The sequence below is a fragment of the Tetrao urogallus genome (genome assembly GCF_951394365.1).
Source record: "Tetrao urogallus genome assembly, chromosome: 32".
Lineage (NCBI taxonomy): Eukaryota > Metazoa > Chordata > Aves > Galliformes > Phasianidae > Tetrao > Tetrao urogallus.
In genome coordinates, this window is record NC_136845.1 from 401,881 (window position 1) to 414,878 (window position 12,998).

The 12,998-nt window shown below is 48.3% G+C and overlaps 2 protein-coding genes across 2 annotated transcripts; one reads left to right on the forward strand and one right to left on the reverse strand.

The window, feature by feature from the left end:
* Positions 1-4,591: 4,591 nt before the first annotated feature.
* Positions 4,592-5,548, forward strand: LOC306956576 (olfactory receptor 14A16-like; the record flags this gene model as incomplete). The annotated part of the gene is made up of 1 exon (XM_079547852.1): positions 4,592-5,548. One exon carries the CDS (start codon positions 4,592-4,594, stop codon positions 5,546-5,548), a length of 957 nt encoding a protein of 318 aa, XP_079403978.1.
* A 3,410-nt stretch (positions 5,549-8,958) lies between these two features.
* LOC306956577 (olfactory receptor 14J1-like) lies at positions 8,959-10,836 on the reverse strand (the record flags this gene model as incomplete). Its single annotated transcript, XM_079547853.1, has 2 exons — positions 8,959-9,011; positions 10,146-10,836. 2 exons carry the CDS (start codon positions 10,834-10,836, stop codon positions 8,959-8,961), a joined length of 744 nt encoding a protein of 247 aa, XP_079403979.1.
* Positions 10,837-12,998: the final 2,162 nt, after the last annotated feature.

Sequence of the window (12,998 nt, forward strand, 5' to 3'; positions counted from 1 at the left end):
TCAGGTACAGGAACAGACAGTGGTGCCAGTGCCAATGCCCTGTGACCAATGCCCAGCATCCACCGCTGCTCTACTCTGCTGCGTATTTGATGTCCCTCATCCTCCAGGTGTCTCCAGCTCTCCTAAATCAATGACCATGGTTCAGGCCGTGTTTTCAGCAGGCCAACTGGACACATGCTCTTCCCACTGCTCTCCAGATTTCCCAATCCATTGCTCTTTCTTCACTCCAATACCTCCCAACTATTTGGCTCATCTGTGACCTTCAGGGGGATTACAGGAATTTGCTCCATCTATAGAAAGGCTGGCGGAGCCTTTGATAACTTCTCAACTGTGATTCTACCTATCCCTGCCTATCACTGCCTAACTCATTTCTTGTACAAATACTCCCTGTGAAGGACAAGCCTCATTAGATGCAGCTTGGACAAGGCATGCAGTTGATCACCGTGTTTTACTGTTCGTTCAGTTGCATCACATTTCCTTTGGTTTCTTAGCAAAAAAAAAAAAAAAAAAAAAAGGAAATCTTTCATTGTCCATGTGCAACTGGTTCTCTGAGGAAATTCGGGGGGAGTTGGTGAAAAGGATTTTTAAAAGTGAGCAGATGACTGCGGAGGAGAGGAGTGATGAGAGGAAAAGTGATGCAAGTCCCATGAGGCCAATGTGAGCAGAAATGAGGTGGATAAGCTGAGGAGCAATTTTGTCCATTAAGTGACAGAGAAAAGTTCATTAGGGAACACCCTGGATCAATATCAATTGCCAAGTGCTGATTAAAATTCTTGTTTAAACACAACTATATATAAATGGTAAATAAATGTCGATGGATTCTTCCTCATTAAGGTCACTCCAGACACCTCTCCAGTTTGCTGTGCAAGTTCTCAACACTTAAAAAAGATGACAGGAAGACACAAGGCACAGGAGGCTTCTGTGGGTTGTAATGGGCCCCAGGGGGCATTTGCTGCTGAGTCCATCAATCTCCAGTACAGAGAGAAGATTGTACAAAGTGCTCAGGGAGACCAAGCCAGAAGGAACAGTGAAGTTTCTAGGAGTATTAATGGGCCCCACTGAGGGCCATTCACAAGCAAGCTTCCCCAGGGACTTGTTAGAGCAGAGAATTGGAAGCCATGATTGCAGGCAGACCAAGGCAGTGGGATGGTGGCTGTGATGCTGAGAAAAGCCTCCTTTGTCTTGTGAAGCAGAAAGGCCAAGCCCTGATCCCCAGAGCCTTGGCAGGGAGATTCTGTCCCTCCTGCTGGCTCAGGGCCCTTCCTTCCTGGGGCAGTGGGATGGAGGTTTGTATGATGTCAAATGAAAGAGCAGGGGTCAGCAGCTGCCAGACTCTGTACGGGGTGCAAGGATGCTGTGAGGCCCAAGTGCCATGTGGGCAGTGTGTCTCATCCCAGGATGTGGGATGTGAGAAGGGACCACTCTGAACAAGCAGTCAATCCTAATGAAACTTTGAACTTCAGATCTCTGAGTTCTAGTGCTCTCCTTAAGACAGTCTGCCATCGTTTTGTGTCCTTTATGTTTTGGGGTGCCCAGAATTGCACCCAGTGCTCCAGGTGAGGATGCAGGTGCCGAGTCAGGCACTTGTTCTTGTTACACTTCATGTGGTTGGTGCTTACCCAGTTCTCTAACTTGTCCACACCTCTCTGAAAGTTTTCTCTACCCTCAGTAGAGGAAACAGCTGTACCCAACTTGATATCATCAACAAATGTATTCAAAACATCTTCTTAGTCCTGTAGGCAAGTCACTGATGAAAACATTATAGAGAACTGGCCCTCAATTGGAGCCCTGCGGAACCCTGCTAGTGACCATCCACCAGCATGATGGAACCCCCTTTGATGGAGCCATTTCAGCCAGACCCACCAGCCAACTGCTCACCCATCACATTATGTTTCTGTCTAGCGCTGTGCAGAAAAATTGTCCAGAGGAAGTACCTAAGAAAGAGCACCAAAAGCTTCACTGAAGTTCTCAAGAATAACCTCAGTTGGCTTCCCTTGGTCAACTGGATGTGTGATCTTGTCATAAAAGGACATTAAGTTTAATAAGACTTTCCCCTCATGAACTTGTGTTGGCTGTGACCAATGACAGAATTGTCCCTCGGGTGTTTTTTCGGTAACTCCCAGTATCATTTTTTCCATGATTATATCAGGTACTGAAGTGAGACTGACAGGTGCAGAATTGCCTATGTCCTCTTTCTTGCTCTTGTTTAAAACTGGGAAATGCTTGCCAGCTTCCTGTCATCTGGGAAATGGCATGACCCTAGACTTCTTCTGATGCCATTCACATGAGAGTCCTGAGCAGACTAATAAGGTGTCATCAGTGAAAGCTTCACAGATGGAGCTGAGAGGAAGATCTGGCTCTTCTGTTGTGAGCTCATCCATTTGGTCAGCAGAATAACACCACATGCCCCATGGGGACAGATGCAAAAGGCACACTGGGTGCCCTAAGCACAGGGCTGTGGTGGCGTTCAGGATGGTGAAGAATACCTCCCTTCTGGCCCTCAGCTGCTGCTCAGGAAGGAGGTGTCTGTCTCAGAGATTTTCCACCACAGTTTACAAGCACCAGTAATTGTATGCTTCCTTTTTGTGTTTGGGTTTGACCAGGTTGATCTTTCCCAGTCATGCAGGACTTCAGACATTTTAACCTGGTTTCCTTTTCCTTGGAATGGACTTATTCTGCTTGCAAGCAGTGATCCTTAAATAGTTAACATAATGTTTTACCTTATTCCTCTCAGAGCTTTACCCTGCCACAGCACTGGACCTCACAGACACTTGAAGAGGCCAAGATGTGCTCTCCTGATGCCCAAAGCTGTGAGCTTCTCTTTTGTCCTCCCTTCAGACTCCTCAGCTCCTCCATCCCATGGGCAATGCAGCCCAAGTTCTCTTTGATCTTCACATTCCCCACAAGCCCTTCCTTGACAGTTAGCATGTGATCCAGCAGGGCATCACTCCTCATAGGTTTCTCTACAGCTTGGTCCATAAGCTGTCACCTGTGCTCTCCAGGGATCTTCTGGATGGCTTCTCAATGGCACAAATTCAGCAGATTCCAAATTACAATCATATCTCTTTTGTCTTTCAGGAGCTGTTGGCCACGGAGACCCAGGGACATCTCAAGGGAGCGGAGCGCTGAGGATAAAACTCACATCCTCTACTGCTGTGCTGGGCCAGGCTCCTGGGACGCAGGGAGCTCCTACAAGGGCAGCACTGCAGGGAGACAGCTGTGCCCAGGAGCAGCTCCTGTTCACGACAAAGCAGGGCTGGGAGCATGATCTGCAGGTGACTGAACTGAAGAAAGAGAGCTTACAGGCTGTGTGGCACGTTAGCCGGCTGTGAGCTCACTGGAGAAGCATGTCTCACAGCCCTTAACTAGGTAAGTCTCTCACTGCAGGCAGTGTACTGGGTTTAACTGCAGGGATCACTGAATTTGGAACATCCCATCGCAGGTCAGGATGCATTAACTCTGTTTCTTAACTGTGGATTAAAAACTGCTCCATCTAAGGTCTTCCATGCTGCAGCATCAGAGCACAGCCCTGAGGGCTGCGTGTCCTGCAATGCAGGTCCCTGCTGTGCCCCAGGAGTTGTGTGCTGGGGCAGGGACTCTGCTGCCTGCCAGGCTCAGCACTCAGCCTGCCCGGGGAGCTGCCAGGGGAGCTGCCCAGGGCGCTGCGGGGAGATGTGTAGGGGGAAGGAGCCCCCTGGCAGGGCAGTGGCCTTCAGCTGCCACAGCTGCTGCCTGGGGCTGCAGGATCACAGATACTCTGCATCACAGGGCACTGCCAGAGACCTTTCTATAAGAACAACAATTGCAGGATCTTAGGCCAACTTTTCTCTCTCCCGCTTCTAGAGAAGGGTAAATAGTTCGTCAAGTTTGAGCACATCAACTGATAATCCTGAAGTGCAGACATCTTTCTCATAGGAAGCTCTCACCCACAAATGCTGTGCTGATGAGGCACTGCTGAAGCATGTTGAGAAATTGTGAATATTCAGTAATGGGCAGTGGATTCCTCTGCTCTCAGCTGCATCTGCCTTCTTTTCACAGTGTTTTGGGAGTATAATCATTCTCCATCTTCTACACTGGCAAGCTCAGAGTGATTTGAAACAACTCCATCCAGCTCCCCTTTCTCTACTTTTCTCTCCCTTTACTAAGCAGAGGTGAATCCCTTTGCCTCGCAGGTCTCACAGGCATTCATACTGAGTACAGCAGAAGTGCTCCAAATTTCTCAATTCAACAAACACTCCATGGACACATTGAGTGAGAGGAGGGAGTGCAGAAAAACTATCACTACAATTTGCTTCTATGACCAAATAATTTTGGCTTTGAGTGAACAGATGCTGACTAGCACCTCCCTATAAGAATTTACTTCCTGTGACACAATTTGAAAAGAAAACCTTTCCCTACATGACCACATTTCCCTGTCCCAATGGGGAGAAGACTGCATCCTGGGGAGAAAAAGTGCAGAAGCCCTCAAGGCAAACTCGACCTCAAGAAATGTAGCTCCCATCATTGGGGTTGAATGAACATTTTGCAAACAGCAATCTCTGTCTTTGAGTTTTGTACTCCTTAAACAGGTTCATGTGCCCAAAGGCAGCAGATGCCCAACAGCAGCTCCATCAGCGAGTTCCTCCTCCTGGCGTTGGCAGACACGCAGCAGCTGCAGCTCCTGCACTTCTGGCTCTTGCTGGGCATCTACCTGGCTGCCCTCCTGGGCAACGGCCTCATCAGCACAGCCGTAGCCTGCCACCACCGCCTGCACACCCCCATGTACTTCTTCCTCCTCAACCTCGCCCTCCTCGACCTGGGCTGCATCTCCACCACTCTCCCCAAAGCCATGGCCAATGCCCTCTGGGACACCAGGCACATCTCCTATGCTGGATGTGTTGCACAGGTCTTTTTCTTTTTGTTCCTGTTATCAGCAGAGTATTGCATTCTCACCATCATGTCCTATGACCGCTACGTTGCCATCTGCAAGCCCCTGCACTACGGGACCTTGATGGACAGCAGAGCTTGTGCCACCATGGCAGCAGCTGCCTGGGCCACTGGGGTTCTCTATTCCCTGCTGCACACTGCCAACACATTTTCACTGCCTCTCTGCCAAGGCAATGTTGTGGATCAGTTCTTCTGTGAAATCCCCCACATCCTCAAGCTCTCCTGCTCACAATACTTTCTCAGGGAATTTGGGATTCTCCTTGTTAGTGTCTGTTTAGCCTTTGGGTGTTTTACATTCATTGTTGTGTCCTATGTGCAGATCTTCAGGGCCGTGCTGAGGATGCCCTCTGAACAGGGATGGCACAAGGCCTTCTCCACGTGCCTCCCTCATCTGGCCGTGGTCTCCCTGTTTCTCAGCACAGGCATGGTTGCCTATTTGAAGCCACCCTCCATTTCCTCCCCGGCTCTGGACCTGGTGGTGTCATTTCTGTACTCAGTGGTGCCTCCAGTAATGAACCCCCTCATCTACAGCATGAGGAACAAGGAGCTCAAGGATGCTCTGTGGAAACTGATGGCCAAATGTGTTTTGAAATCAGTGAACTGCCCACCTTTTTCTATCTAAGAATTGTAATGCAGATTTTAACAGTATCAAACTGCCTTCTTTTGGTTTATGTATTCATTGTCAAAGTGTAATTTATTGAATGTTTTATTCTGTGTTTTATGTATTCTAATTTTTTTCACTGAAATTATCATTATCCACAGCAATTACTACTCAGTTTGTACCTGTGCAGTGTTGCCCAGACATGTTGTACATGGGGAAGCAGGCTCTCTCCTGAATCTTAATAAACAATGGACATGCAATGACTTTGTCTGTCTCCTTCCTGGGAGACATTTCTGGAGCTGTTAGGGTCAGTTGTTCTCAGAAACCCACAATCCAGCAGGAAGCATACGGCTGTTAATCCAGCTGTGCGGTGACTTCAGCCTGCAATAGCTGATGGACCATCCCTTGGCTCCTGGCTGTGGTTCTGTGCTTGCAGGCTCACATCTGTCAGTGCCTCTGACAGGCAGCAGCAGCACCTGGTTTGCACGTTGGTTCTGAGATTTTCCACTCTTCCTCAGTCCCTGTGATACCCTGCATAGTAAAAGGACTTGGATATGGCTTCTCATCTCAGAAGTTTCCAGTCTTCCTTAAGGGCTTCTCCATTTTGCACACAGAGGATTCCACTGTCTCCAGGAAGGTCTGTGGTAGAGAAATCATGTACAAAGATCTGACAAAAGTTACCCAGGACCTGTAGGAGCCATCCTGGAGCGTAGGCTGGTAGGTAGAAAGCTGCCTCTAATGAGATGGGGAGATCAGGAGAAGCCTGGAGAACAGAGATGGGAGATGGAGGGGAGGGAAGAGGAGCTTGGCCAGCAAAAAATGAAGATCTGGAAAAGGAAAGAGGGGTTCAGGCATTGTTGGTGCTGCTGTGACTCACTCAGACTGCAAAACCCACAGACCTTAAGCCTTCTTTGTACCTCGAAGTGCATTCCTCACCCTGACAGGAATCCACTGCAACAATGCTGAACCTCAAAGCTTCTCCTGAAGCCCAAATTCAGAACTCCAGTACCCTAGCCATACCTTTACTCTCTTGCCCACTCTCATCCTTGGCCCATGGGTGTCCAACCTTTTGGCTCACCTGGGCCACATTTAGTGAATGGAAGTTTTCTCAGGCTGCATACGCCTAGGTTCCTTCAAAAGCAAGGCTTCCTATTTATTTCCATGGGAACTACAACAGACACAAAGAGCACCATAACACTATTGGATAGAGCAAATTCTCAGCTACAAAGCACTGTTTTTCTACAGTCACCACCATTAGCTGTGCATTTTTGCCAGTGATGAACAAGAGCCTGCATACCATGCTCATCACCACCTGCACCAGCAAAGGTGACCCACTGTCACCACTGCTGAAACGCATCGCCCACTGCCTCACTCTGCTCACATCCACTGCTTGGTCTCCACAAACATTCAGCAGGCATTGGTGAACGTCAAGGAGTGCAACTTTTTTTCATCTTGGAGGAATTCAGCGGCACACCTTTGCTTCATATGCACTGCCATGTCAGATGCCGTTCTGTCAGACTGCCCCTCTGCTGCCATCTGTCACACGGCAGCAACATGTAATGGGACGCTGGTGGGAAGGTTCAGCCTCTGCAGCCATACCTCCAACATCCGCCTCTGATCTTATGGCCCAACTTAATAAAATGGTGGCATTACTTTTGAGGCAGCTCTCATCACTGCAGGTCGGCGGCCCTCCCTGCGGCAGGGGATTGGAACCTGCTGATCTCCAGAGCTCCTTCCCAATCCAACCATTCTATGTCTTATAATTCTCATGGAATATGTAATATCGTTAATATATAAGTAACATATACAAGTAATAAGTAACTTATGTAAATAATATAAGTAATAAAACATTTCATTTAATATATTGTTCTTACAATATTCATTAAAACAAACAAACAAACAAAAGCAAACAAACAAACAAAAAACCATAAAACCAGTAGGATATTTGACCCTGTTTTTGTGAAGCTAACACACCAATTTGGTCAGATGGCAGCAGTTGTGATTCTTACTGAGGTCTCAAGGTGTGCAGCAGAGACTTCGGATGAGATTTTATTCTTCCTGTACTTCCCTCTTGACAATCTTTGTTCAAAACCTGTGTGTTCTGCCAATAAGCAATGACACGAATAAGGTGTGATTGTGAAGTGAAGGGGCTGAGATAGGGATTATGAGAGTCTGTTAAAGAGACATGATCAAATTTCTTACTTGAATATCTGATTACAATTCCATACATTCCACTTGAAGATTTTCCTGTCATGTGTTTATATCAACAGAAAATGGTCTCACAAACATAAAGAGATGATTTATTTTGTCAGTCCTGAAGCCCCCAAGCTGTGAGGTGTGGTCCACAAACCCGAAGGACGGGATGCCATCCAGAGGGACCCGGTCAGGCTGAGCAGTGGGCCCAGGAGAACCTCATGAGGTTCAAGAAATCCAAGTGCAAAGTGTGGCAGCAGAGTTGTGACAGTCCCCACTACCAGTACAAGCTGGGGGATGAAAGCATGGAGCACAGCCCTGCTGAGAAGGACCTGGTAGGTACTGGTAATTTCGGTCATGTTGTATTTCCTCAAGTCCAGCCTGAATCTCCCCCGGTGCAACTAGAGGCCATTCCCTCTTATCCAATTACTGTCACATGAGAGAAGAGGCCGACCCCCAGCTCACTGCAACCTCCCTTCAGTCACAGAGAGCAATAAGGTCTCCGCTGAGCCTCCTCTTCTCCATACTAAACAATCCATCTCCCTCAGCTGCTCCTCAGAAGACTTGTGCTCCAGACCCCTCACCAGCTTTGTTACTCTTCTATGGACGTGCTCCAGGGCCTCAATGTCTTCCCTGCAGTGAGGGTCCAAAAAGTGAACACAGCACTGAAGTTGCAGCCTCATCAATGCTGAGTACAGAGGGCCAATGACTTCCCTACTCCTGCTAGCAGTGCTATTTCTGATACAAGCCAGGATGCCATTGGCCTTCCTGGCCACCTGGGCACACTGCTGGCTCGTGTTCCTCTGAGCATCAATCAATACCCCCAGGTCCATTTCCTCTGCATAGTCTTCCAGCCACTCTGCCCCATGCCTGTAGCATTCTTTAGGGTTGCTGTGGCCAAAGCCCAGGACCCAGCATTCATTCTTGTTGAACTTGAAACCATTGGCTACAGCCTCATGACCCTCTGTAGGGCCATGCAACCCGCAGGCAGATCGACACTTCCTGCCAACTTGGTGTCATCTGCAAGTCATGGATATTCAAGGAATGCTTGGATTTTGTGTTGAGGAACCTGGTCTAGTGAGAACTATTGGTGATGGGTGGGTGGTTGGACTGGATGATCTTGAAGGTCTTTTCCAAGCTCGGTGATTCTGTGATTCTGTGATTCTGTGACAAAAGCCTTATGGGGGTGGTTACAGCAGTGGGAACAAAACAACTGTAGGAAATATCGAAATAATTTATCAGGACGGTATCTCTGATAAAGCAGAGATCTCCATCCTGCCCCTTAGATCTCCTGCAAGCAGGAGAGCACACAGAAAACAGCATTCCATCATTTTGCCCTATTACTTGACGCTTATCTCTTTGTCCCCTGGTTCCTCATTGGCTGAGTGCTTTGGGTTCACAATCTTCCCAACACTCAACTAAACATACGGATACTGGCTAAACATCAGTTTTCAGTAGGTAAGCATAATCTCTAATTAGTTAACTTCTCACACCTGCTCGTTCAACACTTGGTCATTGTTTCTGGACATCTGCTCATCCTTGCATAGAGATAAGTTTGGAAGGAGGATAAGGGGGAGTATCTTGATGCCTGCTGTTGCATCCCAACCTACCCACAGAGCAAGGCAAGCCAGCCTTGTGTGGAGGCCCTGGCCTCTTTGGTGTTTGTTAAGTCTGTTTTCCTTTTGCTGAACGCCTCTTATCCAAACAGAATAGCCCTACAATATGGACATGCATGTAGTACATGTAAAGAGCATGTTGGGAAAAGCAGTTTGGGTCCTTCCAGCTTCTGGAAAGGGCAAACCTCTCCTCTGTGGAACTGTTTTTGCACAGGGACTTGGGTCCACCTGGTGGGTGATGGAGAAGGATGGGGATGTTCAATATGTACCACAAGGGAATTTGAATTTCGGGGAGTGCAGTCAGTAATTCTATGTATGTATACATATATATATGTATATAGACACGTGTGGCTAACACATTTTAATTATTCTTTTCTGTATATATGAATATACATTAAGCACAATACAGTGAGGTAGAGTAAAGGGTGGAGTGCCATGGTTTTATGATTCTTGTTATCAGTATGCCACATCACAACAGAGTTAATACTCCAGTTCCGTGGACTGACAACTTTCTGGATACCTGGTTCTGAGAAAAGAAGAAGAGCTGCGTATCCCAGGGGACTTTGCATTCAGAGAGGAAGATAAGTCATGGGAGGAAGCCATGGGATCTCTCCCTCTCTCGCTCCCTGGCAGTGTTGTGGTGCTCCCCACCCACACGCCTTCAGTTCAAAGTAGAACGTTCAAGTTTCAGACACTCTCTTTCTTATTTTATTTGATTTATTCACCTCAATTTCAATTAGATTGTATTATATATTGTGTTATCTTGCTTCCCAATTTCATGTTTAGTAAAATTAAGCTTTTTTTCCAGCTTTGATCAGAGGGCATCCTCAGCACGGCCCTAAAGATCTGCACATAGGACAGCGCAATGAAAATGAGACAAGCCAAAAAAATACAGGCACTAAATATGATAAGTCCAACTTCTCTGAGGTAAGAACCAGAGCAGGAGAGCTTGAGGATCTTGGGGATTTCACAGAAGAACTGATCCACAGCATTGCCTCGGCACAGTGGCTGAGAAAATGTACTGACAGTGTGTAGTAGAGCATGGAGAACTCCACTGCCCCAGGCAGCTGCTGCCATGGTGGCACAAGCTCTGCTGTCCATCAAGGTCCCGTAGTGCAGGGGCTTGCAGATGGCAACGTAGCGGTCATAGGACATGATGGTGAGAATGCAGCATTCTGCTGAAAACAGAGATGCAAACAGAAAGGTCTGGGCAACACATCCTGCGTAGGAGATGTGCCTGGTGTCCCAGAGGGCATTGGCCATGGCTTTGGGGAGAGTGGTGGAGATGCAGCCCAGGTCGAGGAGGGCGAGGTTGAGGAGGAAGAAGTACATGGGGGTGTGCAGGCGGTGGTGGCAGGCTACGGCTGTGCTGATGAGGCCGTTGCCCAGGAGGGCAGCCAGGTAGATGCCCAGCAAGAGCCAGAAGTGCAGGAGCTGCAGCTGCCGCGTGTCTGCCAACGCCAGCAGGAGGAACTGGCTGATGGAGCTGCTGTTGGGCATCTGGTACTTCTGTGCACCAGGACCTGTTCAAGGAGGAAAGAAGTCAAAGACAAGTCTTTCTATGTGGGGAGTGTTTCTTCAGCTCGTTTTAGAGATATATCAGATATAATCACTTCTAATGCAGCAGTGCCGATCAGCATCTGAACTGTAATGCCAAAAATATGTGCATCAAAACTAGAAGTTCTAGGGATCACTTTTTCCTACAAATTCTCATCCTCCTCACCATGCCTAAGGAGTGCTTGCTGAAGCCTGAACAGCTGTAAGACCTGAGATGCAAAGGGATTCACTGCTGCTTAGTGCAGGGTAAGGGGAACTGACTGACTTTATTTCTACTTGCTCTGAGCTTGACTACTTTGCAGACACAAAACAATTGCACTCCCATAAAATTCTGAAGTCAGATCCAGCTCAGAAAACCCGAGTCCATTGCCCATCACTCAATATTCACCCTTTCTCAAGGTACTTCAGCAATCCCTCATCACCGCACATCCTGCAATCGAAACCTAATGTTCATTTCACCAGCCCCACAGCATTTCCTTGCATATTGCATCTCTGCTTCTTTCACTGACTTTGACCTCCAGGTTATGGGAAAGATTTGCATTCTGAAGGTCAGCTCACAGCTCTGAAGGACCCCTGAGGGAGATGTGTCCTCATGATGGCATCTCATTAAGGAAAAGCCAGCTCCTTCCCGGCCTCACAGACTGCGTTGCCCACAGCCCCAGGCAGTCGCTCTCAGCCCCTGTGCACTGCAGAGGGGGATGGACACGTGCCTGGGGAGATGCTGCTCTGCCTGCACAGGAAGTGGTTCGTGCTTCGGACCCCATGGTCACGAGGGCAGATGTGTTTCTAGGTCGGAGCTTGCTCAGAGGAAGGTCTTTTATCCACTGAAGGGAGTAATTCCCTGATCATACCCCTGTGGTCTGCAGATTTTCATCCTGGGGGCTGTTTTCCTCTCATTTCCCTGACTGCGCATACAGACACCAGCCCAAACACACTGCATTCCTATTTGCTGTCCAGAACCCACCCTGTTTGCAGGGCACTAGCTAAGTGCATGTTCATTTTTTCAAGCGGAAAAGGAAACCTAAGAGAACTCCCAGGGTTTATTGAATTACCCATAGTGAGAGACTTACCGTGTCCGTGGCTGAAAGCAATGCTCCTGCAGTGTGGTTGCAGCCTGCTCACACCCCACACAGCCTGTAATCCCTCTCTCCCTTCTCTTCCATCTTCATGTCACGTGCAGAACGTGCCCCTAGTACTGATGCACAGCACACGGGAGCTGCTCTTAGTCAGAGCTGTCTCCCTGCAGCACTGCCCACTTGTAGGAGCTCCCTGTGTCCCAGGAGCCCGGCTCAGCTCAGAAGCAGAGGACGTCATTTTTCTTTTTTTTTTTCCCACTGATCACTCTTGAGAAAACCCTGGGTCTCCACAGCCAACAGCTCCCGAAAGGCAGCAGTGTCATGATGGTACGTCTAAATCTGCTGAATTCAGCACCAAATGTGCAGTGGACATTGAATAATTCCAGACATATGGTTAGTCCTACCAGAGAGTGTTTGCTGTAACTAAAGGGCACACAGACAAGGACAGGGAGGGGTGGACTTCCCCTGGGCAGGGCAGTGATCCAGATGAGGCAGTGCAAGCATCTCAGCCCTGGATGGAAATCCTATGGCTGAAATGGGATTCTGCTCCCCATGGACCCACAGGAGTTTCAGGGATTCCTTTGGTTCAGTTCAGGAGTGCACGAGGAGTTGCCTGCATGTGAGCTCCTGCTCTGAGTCCTTGGTCCTTCAGTGGGGAGTCAGTTGCTCACACACAGACCCTGGGTGATGACCTGGGGTGCTGCTGGATGTGTGCTAGTGCTTGTGAAGCGTGTGGGATATCCCTGAGAGAGACACCTCCTTCCTGAGCATCAGCTGAGGGCCAGAGAGGGCACAGAGCTATTCTTGGCCATTCTAAATGACAACAGACCCTTGTATTTATGGCACTCAGGTGTGCCTCTTTTACCTGTCTGCATGGAGCAAGCAGAGTTATGCAGCTAACTAAATGGCTGAGCTCATGAAAGAAGAGGCACATCTTTCTCTGTCCTCCATCTGCTGCATATTCTGGAGCTCAAGAGCTAACTACGGAGCTGACACACATCTTTATTCTTCAGCTGATGACAACTCAGT